Source organism: Arachis ipaensis, chromosome B01 (assembly GCF_000816755.2).
Source record: "Arachis ipaensis cultivar K30076 chromosome B01, Araip1.1, whole genome shotgun sequence".
In the NCBI taxonomy this organism is placed as follows: domain Eukaryota; kingdom Viridiplantae; phylum Streptophyta; class Magnoliopsida; order Fabales; family Fabaceae; genus Arachis; species Arachis ipaensis.
The window spans coordinates 710,516-727,298 of record NC_029785.2 but is presented as its reverse complement, the minus strand read 5'-3'; the positions used below and the strand labels follow the sequence as shown (position 1 = coordinate 727,298).

Genomic DNA, 16,783 nt, shown 5'->3' with positions numbered 1-16,783 from the left:
AATAATCTATTTAATTCATTCTATAATTTCTTTTTTATTCATCTATTAAAATATACTTTGTCTCTATACTTTCTTTTTTTTTTAATGCATTTTCATACTTAATTTAATGTCTTGTTATTTTTAATACTCAAAATTAAAAATTTAGATTCTTTTCTCAAAACCAAACAAATAATATAGTTAATTTAAAGTTAAAACTTCAAAATGTTTAAATTAAATTAAATTGTGATTTTTTTTTTGTTTTAATCAATTCAAACTGCATGACAAACATTCACAAGTTATCCCCTTTGGCATGAGTTTTTTTTCCCTACTAAAACTAAAATTAAAAATCACAAAAAAAAAAAAATTTATCTACCATTTTAATTTATTTTGAGATGGATAGACTACCATATATGCTTTACTTTATTAATAAATGAATTTTCAAGGCAGATTTTAAAAATTTTATCTTTAACAACCAACCCAACTTGAATTAGATTATTAGATAGATTATTGTTAGGGATAAGGTTGGTATTTAAAAAAGGTAAAAATAAAATAAAATAATGAAACGAACCTAAATTATTGGAAAGGGTATTATAGTCAAAACACATCCCCAGGAGCTATATAAACTCCCTCAATTCACAACGCAATCATCACACGCATCCTTCTCGTTCCAAAACGCGGCGAATCGCATCGTTTTGTTCATCTTCAACTTCTTCTAGGGTTTTCTCAAATCGTTTACTGCGTTTCTTGCTTCGTTGTTCCCTCAATTTCGTAATCCGTAAGCACTTTTCAATTCTCCGATTCTTCTTTTTCGTTTGTCCTGGCGTTTACTGAATTTGATTTCGATTTTCGCATGCAGTTTTCAGGTATAATTTTCGATTTGTGTTTGAAGAGTTTATCTGAGGAAGAACGTTCGTTTTTTCTTCTCTTGTAACAAACTTTATCAATTCAGGTACGTTTTGTTTATTTAGCTTGCAATCTTATGATTTAGATTAGCGACTCATGTTTGATTATCTCTGTTGTGGATTGGAAGTGATGTTCTTTTTACTTTAAGTTGTATGTTTGATGGTTCGGATGGTTTTGATATATATGCGTTCAATATTTAGAATCGTTAAAATTCATACGTATTCGGTGTTCATCGTAAAATATATTATTTGGATTAATTTCTAGTATAATACTTCATGTCATAGTTAGCTATCTCCCTTATAATTATTATGTTGTTATTTTCTTTCTGTCGTGAACCTTTTTGTTTTGTTTGGAATCGTTAGAATATGTAATTATTTTGATTAAGTAATCAGTTCCCAAATTTGGAGTTTAAGATCAAGTTTACGATTTCACGTCATGTCTATTTGTCTTATTGTATTACATGTCTGGTTTTGTTAGATACATATCTTAATTTTTTATGTACTCATGTTTTGGCTTCTTGAGTTACCAATTATCATTTAGATATATTTCTTGATCATGTAATTGTTTATCCTGCCATTGTTCTGTATTTGGTCAGCTGTTTGTGTTAACCTCTCAGTTTTTGCTGTTACGAAGCAGGATTGAATGATCTAATGGAGTCAAAAGGAGGCAAGAAGAAGTCTAGTAGTAGTAAATCATTATTCTACGAAGCTCCCCTCGGTTACAGCATTGAAGACGTTCGTCCAAACGGTGGAATCAAGAAGTTCAGATCTGCTGCTTACTCTAACGTAAGTTTTATTTTATTAAAAGTAATGAGATAATATTGCTTTGTTGTATTGTGGAAACTATTTGGATTTTGTTGATGACCATTGCTAATACGTTTTAAATTATATGGCTTTTTGTGCAGTGCGCTCGCAAGCCATCCTGATACGTCTCGATTGGAACCGTAGTTTGTTAGCTGCTTTTGTTTTCTTTAGGTTTTGCGCACTGCTCTCCTCCGGATATCGTCTTTCCAGCCCCTCTTTGCGATCGTTCTTGTTTCCTACTTTTCCTACTCAGTTTTTGGTTCTGATTGTGTTCATTTCGACTCTGAAAAATTATGGCTATTGCAACATCTGCAATTGGTTTCGAAGGCTTTGAAAAGAGGTTAGAGGTAGCCTTTTTCTGCCCAGGAATCTTCTCTGACCCTGAGGGAAAGGGCCTTAGGTCTCTAACGAAGTCCCAGTTGGATGAGATTTTAGCACCGGCTGCGTGCACCATTGTTTCCTCATTGTCTAATGATGAAGTTGACTCATACGTTCTCTCTGAGTCGAGCCTATTTGTCTATCCATACAAGATCATCATCAAAACCTGTGGTACTACCAAATTGCTGCTTTCAATTCCACCCATTTTGAAGTTCGCTGAGATGCTTTCCCTTGACGTTCAGTCTGTAAGGTACAGCCGCGGAAGTTTTATTTTTCCATCTGCTCAGCCCTTTCCCCATCGGAACTTTTCCGAGGAAGTAGCAGTCTTGGATTCCTACTTTGGGAAGCTTGGCTTAGGAAGTATGGCTTACACTATGGGTGGCTCAGACAAAGCACACAATTGGCATGTATACTCTGCTTCAGCAGAGCCTGTCCGAGTGTCTGACTCTGTTTACACTCTGGAGATGTGCATGACTGGTTTGGACAGAGAGAAAGCATCAGTTTTCTACAAAGAACAATCTGATTCAGCAGCCACGATGACTGCCAATTCCGGTATCAGGAGTATCCTTCCGGAATCTCAGATATGCGATTTTGATTTTGAACCTTGTGGCTATTCAATGAACTCTGTAGAAGGAGCTGCTGTTTCTACAATTCATGTTACTCCGGAAGATGGTTTCAGCTATGCCAGCTTTGAAGCATGCGGATATAACTTGGAATCATTGAATCTCAACCAGTTGGTCGAGAATGTTCTGACATGCTTCCATCCAAGTGAGTTTCTGATTGCTGTTCATGTGGATGTTGCTACCCATACATTTAAGCAGAGTTGTTCTTTGGATGTGGATGGATACTGCCGCAAAGAGAGGTGCTACCAAGGGCTGGGAAGAGGTGGTTCTGTTCTCTACCAGAAATTTGTTAAGACTCCTGGCTGTGGCTCACCTAGAACCCCTCTGAAACTCTGGAAAGATGAAGAAGAAGAAGTGTAGTTCTGCGAATTAGTGTCTTAAATGTTGTGTGTTTTAGTTCAAGTAAAAAATAAATAAATGCTTGCCTTTCAGGCTGCATGTGCATGTTTGTGGTCTTTATTTGGGGGCAGTGCTTAATGCTTCTATGCTTGGAGCTGTTTGTGTTTACTTTGCATCTTTTTTATCTTTTGAGTGTTGAATTTGAATAATGGGGGTGTTATGGATTGAACACTTATTTGGACAACTGGTTTTTATATTGATGTACTATTATGATGTTATTTCCCATTCGAATATTGAAATAATCTTATTAAGTGAATCGTGATACAAGTTTCAATTATTTGGACCTGTTCTTTTTGTTTTTTCAATTTTATTGTATTGTATTTGCATAAATAGTTTAATTATATAAGCTAGGTCGTAGCATATTAGGTGAATGAATTTAGCTGCTTCAACTACCAATCTTATATTAAGTACAACTGAAACAAGTATAGTGGACAAAATATAAGGAATGAAGTCAATGTTGCTACTTGCTACCTCAATCTATAAAAAATACCCATCACAAAAAATATTCCCAAACAACCAAAAGCCAAACCCATCACAACTTGTGGTCCAGTTGAATCTGAATGTGTTGTAGCACTTATTAATGCACCTTTCTTCATGGGGCTTGTTTGGTGAGTCCTTTCTTCCATTTTCCCCACAAGTAGTTTATTAAGATTGTCCAATTGATGCATGATTTGATGCTGACCCCTTACAATACCTGATATCTGATTCCATGGAGCACTCACAGCAATTAGAAATGGTAAGTTTTCGGAAGCAAAAAATATCATGTATTTGGATATGTCATTGTCATTGACAACAAATTATTTCTAGCATTCAATCCAGTTTTAATTTCTTCAACTCGTCGAGATTAGCAATTGGGATCATAGATTTTCACTTTTTGTTGGGGGTAGAATGGGAATTCAGAGTAGGCGAAAAAAAAAATACCGTTCGGTCAAACATGTTGGCAATGAAATTTTTTCTCTTATTCTATTATGTGCGTGCGGAGCACATATGCAAGAAGAAAATTTCATTACTAATTCTCGTTGAACTATTTTAGGTCACATGAAAGTAGTTGGAACATAATTCAAATAATGGAAAGCATAGAGTTAATTACCAACTTGGTACCTATAAGATCAGGCATTAACAAAAAGATTTTGAAATATATTATCGACAAAATAATCTTAAATGATTTGAAAATATGACAAAAATAATTAATAAATATTATATTTTTTTATGTGACAAAAAACACTTTCCTATATAGCAAACAACTTATCCATTTGATCCGAATTTTTGCGGCAATATTTGAATAAATATTTAGAAGATGCACAAAAAATTCGGCGCAAAATTTGATTTCTACCTTTTTTAAAAAAATTCACTTGATATAAAATTACCAAAATTTTAGAATAAAAAGATCTTATTTTTTTAGTAATGCTTGCAAAAAAAATTGTATTGAATAGACAAGCGATTGAGCTTTTACTCAGATCTAGATCTGTCTAACCCTTGATTTTGCTATCAACTTTGCTGCTTCCACACACAAAGATATACAAATTTGCTTTTCTTATTACTCATTATATTCTTCATCACTTGCATCAATTCCATGCACCATTGGAACTAGAGTTCTAGCTAGTTGGTTCACATTTTGAACAGGTTTGGAACGAATCATTGATTCAACTCAACTATCATAAATATTATTTGGTTAAACCACAAAAAATGTATTTAACTTATTTTGTCAGCTCACAAAAATGCTCCTCAATTTTGTTATAAAATTATCAAATTTTGAGAGTAAAAAAAATTTATTTTTCTAATAATACCTGCAAAATCTTATTTTTAAAATTTTTTTTAGAATATATATATTTAATATCCAATTCATTTTTTCGTATTTTTAAATCTTTCGAGAATTTATTTGTTGCTAACATCTTTTGAGATTATTTTTGTCAGTAATGTAAACTTTTGGGTACTATTTTGATAGTTTACTCGAAAAGCATATACTTTCACAAACCAAGAAATCATAATACTGAAAACAAGAGAGATGTAAGCATTAAGGAAAACTACCTCATCCATTAAGATAAACTCCTTAGTTGGTGGTGGCGACCCGACGGAGGAACCGTTGCTCAAGCTAGTGATGAAGTAAGAGGTGGAAGAACAACCATTGCATGAACCAACTTGTAGGTGCATATTTTGTTGGCAATGACAAATTTTCTTCAGAGATAACTTGAAGTTCATCTCTTCAATGTAGTTTGTAAAATCATCCATTCTATCATATAAGCAAGAAATTCTTTCCACAAGTTTAGTTATGGCTCCCTGTCAAGTGCACAAATATTGCAAGTAAAAAATTTGCACAATAATTTGTAGGTGGAAACTCTAACTTCATGTGAAGTTGATAGTTGAAAGTCGTTAAATGATTTGAGTATGACAGATTTGATTAAATTGTCATCTGACAGTTCTCAACTATCAATTTTATATGAAGTTTAACTGTGCCTGAGTTTTCACTTAATTTGTAACCTCTATTAGAGAATAAACAGAGAAATTCGTGGATGTTCGTCGAAAATTGCGTGAATATATTCACAACTAATAGGATTGTGATATCTTTTTAGGTGAAAACTCAGGTGAAGTCGACTTCTCGTGAAGTTGATATTTGAGAGCCGTTAGATGAAAATTTAGTTAAATCAGTCAAATCATCTAACGGGTTTCAAGTATCAACTTTACGTGAAGTCGACTGCACCTGAGTTTCCACCATTTTAATGATTGTTTACACTAAAAAGTTAAGCCAAACATTAAGGAGGAATTCTTGTCTACTTTATCTTGTATTCTACTTCTAAAATACATAAATCAATGGTAAAGTACTTGCAAGAATTTAAATTACCAAAATTAAATGAAACTTACCTCATTTGCCATTGTTTTTGATTCATCCAAATCATTTCTTTCATGAAGATCTCTATTGTTGGAGACATAACCTCCAAGTTTGGCTTGATTCTTGTCTCTTAGATTTGTAAATGATCTAGACAAACCTCTGTTGAAGACACATGGAAAGTTTTATTATTAGTTAAATTAACAGCAACTTATTATGAAGTACTTAATACAATGGAAAGGTATGTGACTCATTTCTGCTTTTATTTTCAATATTTTTTCTATTTTCAAGATTTTGTGAAGAAGAAAGAAAATGGTGAAAACCACAAAATCTTGTTTTTTTTTTTTTTATTTCCTGTTTTTCCTTTTTCCTTCGCAAAATTCTGAAAGCTGAATATTCTGAAAATGAAAACAGGAAATAAAAATGTAAACCAAACGCACCTTTAACTATTTAGGGGAAAACATACAAATCATTTTATAATTTACCATTTAGCCCCCATAGAAAAGAAAATCATGTCAATTCCTCTATAGATCAATCAAAAACAAAGAAATTAATGATCATGCTATTCTCAATTCTTACAAACAAAACATGTTAACTGAAAACCTCAGTAGATCTTTGTAGTTAAAAATTAGCCACATGTTCCACTAAAATTGTACTAAAATTCATGATTAAATTACAGCCATGAAGTACAAGAAAGACATCATATGCTCATGAAGAACAAGAGTATCAAAGCAAATCCCATGAAATATTTACATTTGCTTATGTTTCATGGTCATGGAAACCTGGTCAGCAAATTCTTTCGGGCTCGACGCAAAGTCCTCGTCGAGGCTCAACGTCGTCTTTAAATCTTCCGGCAGGGCCTGCAGAAGAATTAGACAAAGAATGCTGATAGGGGACTATATTAGCAGAAGAGAAGTTATCATACCATAACTTCATTTCCAAGCTTTTCATGTTGAATCTGTTCAATGTAGGTTCGAGGAATGTAGGAACCTTCTAGACCCAACTGCTGCGCTTTGTTAATTACAAGTAAACGATCTCTTCCAAGTACCTGTTTGTTCATACACCAGAAGTTCTATCAGCCAAAGATCAATAACAAAGTCTTATCCAACTAGGTGAATCGGCTACATGAATCAAACGATATAATTGAGTCTTATTATGTCTACAGTAAGATTGTTTACACGTAGATTTCCTTTGACCACCTCGTGTATGGTCTTCTTATGTCTTCTTTTACCTTTTGCCTCTTGTATATCTTCTATCTGATTCACCCTCCTAACCGGACGCTCTGTCGATCTTCTCCTCATATGGCCAAAATATTTAAGACGAGATTCTAGCATCTTCTCAACAATAGGCGGTACTCAAACTTTCACTCTTATATTCTCATTCCTTATTTTGTCCATACGTATTTGACTACTCATCCATCTAAGCATCTTCATCTCTACTATGCTTAGCTTACGTTTATGCTCATTTTTTGCTGCCCAACACTTATGGCAATGCAATAAAATTTATCTTTAAGTTTTTAAAATACATTTTTGTCACGTATAAAATCAGACGTATTCCACCACTCTGATCAACAGTTCAACACACTTGAAATATATATACATAGATTATGCATCTAAAGTGCATAATCCTAGTAATATGATCTATCCTCTTTGTTCTAAAATGTCAGTCTCTTTGGAAATTTGATACATAAGAATACTTTAACAATTCTATGTATTTGGATACAGTTTATAACAAAGATACACCGAGTTATGAATGTACTAAATTTCCAAAATATTTTTGAATAGATGGAATGAAATGGGCTAATTGTAGCATTACCTGAACATAATGTCTATTAAGTTGCTCAAGCCAATCTAGTTTAACACAAACACTATCATCACAAAAGATATGGCTGTTTCTTTTAAGGATGGTTGCTATTGTGTATCCCAACGCCATTAGTCCTCCGAGGAGACGAACACTGACCGAAAAAGTGATTCTCGGGGATATCACAAATGGATCATCTGTCACCCATTCCTGAAAAAAGTTATTGGTTATTCACTATGAAATCTGTCTAAAATGCAGGGTAACGAAACAGAACAAGGCGAACCTCGAACATAAGAACATATTTTCCATCTGTATTTCGCATTCGTAAATAGGATTGGCAACTCTCTGGATCTTCACCAGGAGGTAGAAGATATATGTCATAAGTCTGCTCCTTTGTTTCGCGAAAATCTTTGGAGATCACATCTTTAACTTGTTCCACTATTACATTCCTTGCTGACTACAATATCAAACAATCACAAGCATATGAAAACAAACTAGAATTTCTTTGAAGTTTTGATGAACAAGTATATATAAATAGGACACTAACCTTTAATATGTATGTAGGACTTTGGAATGCAGTGAATGGATTGAACTTGTTAATGATTTTGATGTGTGCAGTTTGAAGATCTGGCTCAATAAATGCTTTGTACATTGGATATACCTGCAAAAGAACAATTTTGAGAAATTCTTGAAACTTTTTTCACTTTTTTTAGATATAAAGGGAATGGAGAGAAGGTATGGAATGCAACAGTTTCTGATATTTGATGAATGATTTCTTCAGGTTCTTGTCCGGCTCGTTGTACGTCGCGTATAACTCTTTTAACAAGGTCAAGGTGTACTCCACCGGTGACAGATACTCGAAGGTCTAATAGCGGCCGTAACTTCTCATTCAAGGCATAGATTCCCTCTATGATCACAATTCGGGAGCTTGGAACATCAACAGTTCTGAAAAAGTAGTATACATTTCAATGAGAAAGCCTTTTCCCAATAGGCGCGCTAACTACATGGATCAGACGATATCATATTGCTTTTATCATGAACCATATCTGCATTTGAAGTCTAAATTTATTGCAATACTTAAAACAATTACAAATTTTTTAAGCGAACGAAACAAATATCAAAGAATTAACCTGTATCCTGTTCGTGAACTCGATTTGAAATCATATATAGGAACCTGGACTGCCTTTCCTGCCTTTAAATCATGTAAATTTGGGAGCAATGTTTCATAATCCGTTAAGCGTGGATCTGTTCAAGTTGACATATGGTGAAAAGAAAAGAAGTTTAGGACTGTAAAAGGATCAAAGAATAAACAAAAAGGTTGAAAATGGAAATCTTACCATCAAAGTTTCCATCAACAATTCTACTAGCATCATTGTAATTGTCCATGGAAATTACTGCAATGCTTGGCATGAAGTTTAGGATCTTTTCTGTTAACATAGTCTTCCCTGCTCCTGAAGGACCTGCCACACCTACCAATATCATTCCATCATTCTTTTGCGCCAACATCTTGCACGCGCGGATTACTATAAAGAATCCTTTCTCGAATGATAACTGATCTTGGATTGCTGCGATCTCATAGCGATCCAAGTCTTTCCTTTTAACCAAATGAACTCGATCTCTTAAAAGGCCGGAACTTCTATGAGGCAAATCAAGATCCAAAGTATCTTCAGCCATTGAAGGAATTCCGATAAGAGACTAAGCGATCCCCCTTAGGTAGAATCGACTACATGGATCAAACATTGTCTGAGTGCCTTATTGTAAATTGTAGCTAGTTAAAGATAATTATTCAAAAATATATCATAGCTTCTTCCACCATTAGTGCAAGTATATGTAATAGAACACATTAAACTTATTGATGAAAACCAGAAACATTCATTGTTTTTGAAAGGAAGATCTTATAGCTCCTTATAAAAGTCATTTCTCTAAAGACTTCTAATATATCCCTCTAGTTGCTAGAGCCAAATATTTTGATTTCTCATCATATCTTGATACTTTCTTAAGCGGACAAGTGAGCTAACCACTCAATCAACCCAAGTTGGTTCTAGAGCTGAATATTTGGAACGCAAAGTTTACACGACCATATGCATGTTCTATGCACAACAACCTAGGACAACACAAACAACATTTTGATTCAAAACACATCATCCAAAAAAAGGATAAACCACCAAAAATGCACCTAAATTATTTTGTCGCTGATAATCCCAAATTTTGTTGTCGACAGAAATACCCTCAAATTATTTTAAAATGTGACAAAAATGCACACTCGTGAACTAAAACATTCAACGTTAACGGAAAACATTGATATGGCAAACGGAACTTTTTATGTGGCAATTGAGACTCTAACATTAACAAGTAAGCCATGTCATGTTTTTCCATTAACAGAGCAGGTTTCTGATCACAGTTGGACATTTTTGGCACATTCAAAATTATTTAAGGACACTTTTGTCAATAACAAAATTTGGAGGCAGTTTTGTCCGTCCCAAGATATTTCAGGTGATTTTTTGTGGTTTACCCTAAAAAAACCAAAACAAAAAGGAGAAAAACCTTAAACCAAAACAATGAGAATCCGTGTAAAAACAAAGGAAAACAAAGAGAACAAAACACAGCACAATAACAAGAACAACGTGTGATATGAAGAATTTTGCAAGCAAAATATAGAGAATGCAAAAGGGTAAGTGAATCATAGAAAAGGGATCCAATAATGTGTATTGTTTGTTATATGTGATGATCATAAGAACACTGCTCACCGTGGCAAGGTATCCTTCAATGAGTGGTGAGTTCAGCGATAACAACAAAGATGCATGGCCATAATTTCAAGGTGTCACAAACCTACGTATATTATTCATATATACGTCTTTGATCCTTTCCATGGAACAACACAAAAAAGAACAGAGCTTATGCATAACGAGAGAAATTAGCTCTGAATTATTTATTTATTAACGAAAGAATTATTATTATCAACGTATTTATATAACATTTTTATGATTTAATTTTTATGCATTGAAAATATACTTTAAACTAGTTAACTTTTAAATCTATTCTGTGCTCAATCATATAAACTTTTAAATTTAATAGAGCATCTAATTATGAACTAGAATAATATTTGAAACTTACCTATTTCTTGTATGATAATATTAAAATATATACATGTTTATTTATGATTCTGTTAATATTTGATATGTATGTGTATAAAATGTGTTTCAAGTAATTTATATAGCGTTGGTTATTTTGTATTCTATGTTCATATGCAATTAACCTTTTCCTTTGTGTGTTCTTGTTATAACTTAAATTTATACTAGTCAAGATATTTTACTATAGCAAATTTGAAGATATTTTATATTCAACCCATATTATCATCCATAGAAGAAGTTACCTTAGCACTTATAGCGGAAACTAATGAAACACTAGCGACGAATGAATTAAAATAAGTTTTGAAAGAATAACTGAATAAGCGATAATTAATAGTACCAAGTCAAAGGAAGAAAGTCATTTTGAACTAAATTTCCTCAACAAGAATTCAATTAAAAAAAATGAAAATTCGAGTGTTATACTTTAAGCACACTTTTAAATATTATTGACTAATTGTTGAATAAAAAGTTAAAAACAATAAATTGTGTTGATCCTCTAACATTGCTCCAAACATTTTTCACTTATTTTTCTTTCATCAGAATTAGAATTTATAATATTCAAATCAACATAATGTTGGCAAAGTTCAGCACCACTAATATCTATGACAACCAAGTCTTAAAACAATTTTGTTCAAGAAATAACCAGAAAACATTCCTGTTCCTAGTGCTTTACACTTAATTAAATTGAGGAAATTAAATACCAAAGCATGTAAAAAAAAGACATTATCATCACAACAAAATGTCAGACACCAAACCTCAATCCGAGGAGGTGGAATGCATAGACCAATAGTTTAAAACATTCAAAATTCTGTCCAACTTTCTGCCTGTTGAAATTAGCATCTGTTGCCTGAATTGAAATCAGTATGAATACCCCCCCACAACAACAAACTCCAAAAAGTTGAATCAACATTTGAAAAAAGTTTAGCATCCATGGCCAAGAGTGCCGAAGAATTTCGAAGCTAAGACAATTCATCTGCAAGAAAGAAACCAGGCAACATCTACCTCAGTTTAAGGAAAACACACACAAGATTAAATAAAACTAGTGCAGATGCCTATAATTTCTATATCTATTTATATTGAAACCTAACACGATGGACATTTTGAATTCCATCTTGTCTCAAGAGAAACACAATGCTCAAAACATACATCACGAGAGAGGCAATGGCTTGATGAGTGTCAATTGCTCAAGCCATTTTACTTGTGGAATACCCTTCTAAGGCTTTTAAATGTTATATAATTAACTACTATATTAAACATGATTCCACATAAAAATGTGACTATATTTGTAGAACTCCAAAGTGTGAAACAACTTGTCAGTTGCCACCATTCAAAATTCACCTTTGCCTTAAAATTACATTATGGTCTTGCTTTCCATCTCAATCTTCATGGCTATCTTCATCTTCTGAATCTGCATAATGGAAATGCAGCAGTTTGAAATCAAATAATCAGTTGGAAGAAATTCATATTAAGCTTTTGAAACTTTTACAGGCTGAAGCTATTACTGAAAATAAAGCAATATAGTTGAGGTAAATTCATCAAGATTTATTGAATAAAAGTAAACTTCAGACAGCAATGTGTTTAGGCACAAAGATGTCCTACAATCATATACAATTACATTGAAGGAAGCAATTTAAGGGGAAGAAGTCAACCAAAACCTAGCTACCATATCAATACAGATACCAGATTCAGATGACACAAATTAATAACTCGTGCCAGAACTTCTAAAGCATGTCTACTTCCATGAACACACACTAAGCATGCAAAACATATTGAGAACAATGTTCTTTGAATCAAGAGTTTACATTAGCAAGCCAGGATCTTTCAACTTACCAGATCGAACATCATCACTAAGTTTTCCTCTTGCTTGAATTTGTCTAACAAGCATCCGAAATATCAGCACCCACCAGTATATATGCAGAACAAGCAAGCAATATAGAAGACTGTTGAACACATAATAATATATTGGACCATCCACTTTGTGCTTTTCCTTATCCAATGTGAGCAAAACTTCATAGCTGGCAAAGAGAGATGTAAAACTACTGAGCATCGAAAAGCAACGATATACAGACAACCAACAACTGTAGTATTACACTTCATAATCAATTGTTGAAATTTATGCATGGAAAGATCTTCTTTCTAATTTAATGAATATTTTATATGAGCTATTATTTGATAGGAAGGGGAAAATACAACATAGGATAAAAGATTACCAAAAAGAAACCACAAAGCTAAAGGAAAACAAATGATACCCCGACCCCCTCCCCCTTTTATTCTTTTTTCTTCCGCAAAAAAAAAACACACAAATTATTCACAAATGCATTGTTAGGAGGACTGGAGCAAGTTATTATTCACAAATGCATTGTTAGCAGCAACAACTAATCCCTAGTCACACTGAACCTGAAATTTCAACAGCAGCAAGTACAGCAACAAGTAATCCCTAATCACACTGAACCTGAAATTTCAACAGCAGCAAGTAATCCCTAATCACACATTCACACTAAACCTAAAATTTCAAAAAAAAAAGAGACAAATACTCAGACAAATAAATAAATAATAAACCAAAAAACCATGGAAGAGAAATCCTTATTTTACTTGTTCATATAATAAGATTGCACAAGATTTATATACAAAATAACCCTCACAAAATAATTATAATTCTGCTCAGAATTGGAGTTCCGTGTGTTTTTGGGTGAATTCTATGCCAAAGAATCAAAATAATGCAAACAGTGGCCCTAGGCATATCTGACTGTGTTTCATACTTTAGTCTGTCCCATAAAGTTATAATGGAAAGACGAAGGAAAGGTAATGTATATTGAGAAACAAGTAATACAAACCTTGTACTCCAGAGAATCCAGAATGGGTAGTAAATGAGGCGCAATAAGACCCAAGATAAAACAAATAGAATAAATGCAATGCTGGCAATTATTTCAGCACCACTGTATTTGGACATTTTCCCTATCTCCAGAAACACATCACTAGCATCATGAAGAGCTAAAACAACAGATCCAACACGAGCAAACCTGAAGGTGTTAACATAGAAGAGAAAAATGATACCATTATATAAAAATATCAAAATGAAGTGTATTTATATCAATTAGCATTAGAACTAGCGTGTGCAATAGGACCACAATCTCTCTCATGTGTTTTACTATGAACCTATGGTTAATATGGTGTCTATGACTGTATTTACCATTGATGCTTAAGATTTTAATACAGTATTTATCCTTTAGATTTCCATTAGTAAGTTAAAATTCACCATATAACTCAACTCATTATGAACAAGTTCATTGTGAAAAGAGGACATTATTTTAAAATGAAAGGAATTAGCATGATTTAATCAAGAATCCTCACAGATATAACCCTTTCAGTTTGAAGTTTGAGAAATATAAATGAACACAAACAAATTAAGAAAATTATAGACTTGTATCTCCAAAGAAATTACAATTAAAAAAAAAACTTGCATGACAAGACAATAAGAAATTAACACACCTAAAAATGTAAGACAGCACAATGAGAATGACAGTAGCCACATGGTGACCCATGGACACCCCAAAGTCAGAGCGCCGTGTTTCCCAAAATATTAAAGCAAAGATGGAGTAAGAATAAAATCCGGCAGCATACATGTAGAGTGCCTTCAGTTTCAACCTGAAATGTTAAGAGCTTACAACTCTATCACCAGACTTAATTTGAACACAAAATTTATAGCAAGGGAAAATGATTGCAGAAAGATATTAAACATTGCAACTGGATAACTATAATAACTGGACTTGTAAGCAAATAATCTTACTTAATCTTTTGATCTGGCCAGACCTGGCTCCCTGGCCCCACCCAAAAATTTCTTGTATTAGTAAACCAAGGTTCATCATAAGTTACGGACAGAGCAAAAACTTCTGCTGACAGAAAATAAACACATTTCCAGGCTGATTCCTTGAACTTCCTAATCTTTTTTCTTCTCTCATCATTCTGGAAATCCAGCTGCTTATGCCCCTTTCCAAATATCAATCGTCTACCCAATTTCTGTAAATGTTGTTTACTTCAGTTTATTTGAACAAACTAGAACCAGAAATAGAAAATTCTAAAAGTAGAGAACGACCACAGTGCAAGGCCACCAAATGATGACTCCTAGCATCATCACAGTTTGATAGAAAAAACAAGTGATGAAAAGCATAAAGAAAAATAACATGAAAAAATAAGACGAGAAAAGAAGCTTACATTTTACCAAGATTATATAAAGTAAGAATGTAATCACCTAAAACAACACATATTTAAAATCAGTTTTACCATCTATCCTGAACGAGGGAGGGGGGATGAAGCATGCAGATATTCATTGTCTTTGGAAGTTCCAATGATGAAGGGTCAGCATTTTCGCTCTTTTAACAAAAAAGTATGTTAACATTATAAAATTAATTAGCTTGTGAAGAAAGCTAACGAAACCCTCACTGATAAACACACTAAACCAATAAAGAAAAGCAAAAACGGATCAAAATGTTGATGCTGAAGCCCCCATTAGAAGTAAAGAAGATATCATAAAATATCAAGGCATATCTGTGAAGATAGCATAGAATCAATTTTGTTATTTACTTTATATATAATCAAATCACACCAGTGTTATTTTAAGCAAAATTACACCATTTATTTGCACTGAATTTTGTGAAAATTGAACATCAATAAGACTGACAACTCATATTCATGCATATTTGAAACTGTTATATATTACTATCAATTTTGATCTATAAAAGAGTATGTCTAATGATTTTAGATTGATATGAAATTTTATAGATTTGATCTACAATGCACAAACTTCTAATCCAACCTATTCAACGTAATAATTTTGATATAATTCTAGTTTCTATCTCTTCCTCTCCTACCTAAAACCCTCAACCTCAACAGAGCTCCAGATAACAGAATTGGATTGAATTTAGGGATTCAAAAACACATTGAAGCTACTGTAATCACCCCCAAGCTAAACAGTGTAGGAACCATCTCACACCTCTGAAACTATAATAACAAGAATGCCGCACAAAACAACACTCCTTAAACTGATACAACAGCTCACACATATTATATTCAAAAACTCCGTTCCTCAACAAATTCTCATGAAAACTCAGTAACAAGTAACAAACGTAAATAACAATACATTCAAGTCAACGGCACCATCAAAACACTAACAAAAAAGAATTACGAACTTCAATGTGGAAGCCCTTGCAATCGCAATTGTACTTACCTCAATCAAACCTAGTGTTCACATCTAATTGCGCTTTCAATGATTAACACACAAAAACGAAATGCGAATCGAAGGAGAAAGTGTACCTCAAAGACGAATCTATCGAGGAAGAAGCGAATGCAAGGGAAGAAGAATAAGAAGAACGGAAGGATTGAGAAATCATGGTAGTCAGGGAAAGATTCTTGGTGCCAGTCGCAGGAGTACAAGGACTTGAGCTGCTGAATCAAATCCATTATTACGAACGAATCTTTTTCTCTCTGTTCCTCGCAATCTGGTAAGTAATTAATTTTCTCGGGAAAGTAAGGGAAAATCAGAATCAGAATCTGGAAGAAGGTTTTAGAGTAATAATGTTAGTAATAATAAGTAAAAACGCATCGATTGTTCTTCTCTTCATCGGAACAAAGCTCACAAAGTGTTTGATCGTAAAAAGTTTTCAGATTCCCCCTTTTTCGCTACTGTTATGTGTTCTCTCTCTCTCTCTCTCTCTAATTTGTTTTACTTATTTCTTCTCTTATTCTCCTATGCCACCATATTCACTATTCAAATTGACAACAATATTCCGCGATTTTTAGGTGAGTATCAAAAGATTATACTATTGGAAGCATTTTAAATACATCAGGAATATTGGTATTTCAGTTATTTTAATCATTTATATGAATTATAAAAAATATATATAATATATATTAATTAAAATCAACTGTTAAAATAATTGAAATACCGAT

At 33.2% G+C, this 16,783-nt stretch overlaps 3 protein-coding genes across 5 annotated transcripts; 1 reads left to right on the top strand and 2 right to left on the bottom strand.

The window, feature by feature from the left end:
• Positions 599-3,358, top strand: LOC107628554 (S-adenosylmethionine decarboxylase proenzyme). Of its 2 annotated transcripts, none has more exons than XM_016331220.2 (4): positions 599-754; positions 836-928; positions 1,519-1,667; positions 1,787-3,358. In XM_016331220.2, the coding sequence occupies exon 4, from the start codon at positions 1,979-1,981 to the stop codon at positions 3,044-3,046; it is 1,068 nt and encodes a 355-aa protein (XP_016186706.2). In that variant the 5' UTR covers positions 599-754; positions 836-928; positions 1,519-1,667; positions 1,787-1,978; the 3' UTR covers positions 3,047-3,358. The 2 variants fall into 2 exon arrangements, with proteins under 2 accessions (XP_016186706.2, XP_016186757.2); XM_016331271.2 differs by having other exon boundaries at positions 1,516-1,667.
• On the bottom strand, positions 3,133-10,119 carry LOC107643871 (uridine-cytidine kinase C-like). The gene is made up of 11 exons (XM_016347621.2): positions 9,047-10,119; positions 8,840-8,954; positions 8,459-8,654; positions 8,257-8,370; positions 7,993-8,166; positions 7,725-7,919; positions 6,835-6,957; positions 6,663-6,769; positions 5,945-6,071; positions 5,114-5,362; positions 3,133-3,786 (listed from the first exon to the last, which is right to left on the bottom strand). Exons 1-11 carry the CDS (start codon positions 9,381-9,383, stop codon positions 3,553-3,555), a joined length of 1,971 nt encoding a protein of 656 aa, XP_016203107.1. The 5' UTR covers positions 9,384-10,119; the 3' UTR covers positions 3,133-3,552.
• On the bottom strand, positions 11,352-16,565 carry LOC107628445 (ASC1-like protein). 2 transcript variants are annotated; one of them, XM_016331134.2, is made up of 7 exons: positions 16,148-16,562; positions 14,625-14,854; positions 14,327-14,482; positions 13,672-13,857; positions 12,668-12,852; positions 12,176-12,245; positions 11,352-11,810 (listed from the first exon to the last, which is right to left on the bottom strand). In XM_016331134.2, exons 1-6 carry the CDS (start codon positions 16,292-16,294, stop codon positions 12,214-12,216), a joined length of 936 nt encoding a protein of 311 aa, XP_016186620.1. In that variant the 5' UTR covers positions 16,295-16,562; the 3' UTR covers positions 11,352-11,810; positions 12,176-12,213. The 2 variants fall into 2 exon arrangements, with proteins under 2 accessions (XP_016186620.1, XP_020967335.1); XM_021111676.1 differs by lacking the exon at positions 14,327-14,482 and having other exon boundaries at positions 16,148-16,565.

What these genes read in the sequence shown, in the direction of transcription:
- LOC107628554 (XM_016331220.2), top strand. Translation starts at nt 1,979, where the DNA reads ATGGCTATTGCAACATCTGCAATTGGTTTCGAAGGCTTTGAAAAGAGG.
- LOC107643871 (XM_016347621.2), bottom strand. Translation starts at nt 9,383, where the DNA reads ATGGCTGAAGATACTTTGGATCTTGATTTGCCTCATAGAAGTTCCGGC. An exon ending in AGCTTGGAAATGAAGTTATG is followed by an intron (nt 6,770 to 6,834) that starts GTATGATAACTT and finishes ATTCTTCTGCAG; the next exon opens with GCCCTGCCGGAAGATTTAAA. An exon ending in CAAAAACAATGGCAAATGAG is followed by an intron (nt 5,363 to 5,944) that starts GTAAGTTTCATT and finishes TGCACTTGACAG; the next exon opens with GGAGCCATAACTAAACTTGT.
- LOC107628445 (XM_016331134.2), bottom strand. Translation starts at nt 16,294, where the DNA reads ATGGATTTGATTCAGCAGCTCAAGTCCTTGTACTCCTGCGACTGGCAC. An exon ending in TCGATAGATTCGTCTTTGAG is followed by an intron (nt 14,855 to 16,147) that starts GTACACTTTCTC and finishes CAACATTTACAG; the next exon opens with AAATTGGGTAGACGATTGAT. An exon ending in GTGCTGTCTTACATTTTTAG is followed by an intron (nt 13,858 to 14,326) that starts GTGTGTTAATTT and finishes TAACACCTTCAG; the next exon opens with GTTTGCTCGTGTTGGATCTG.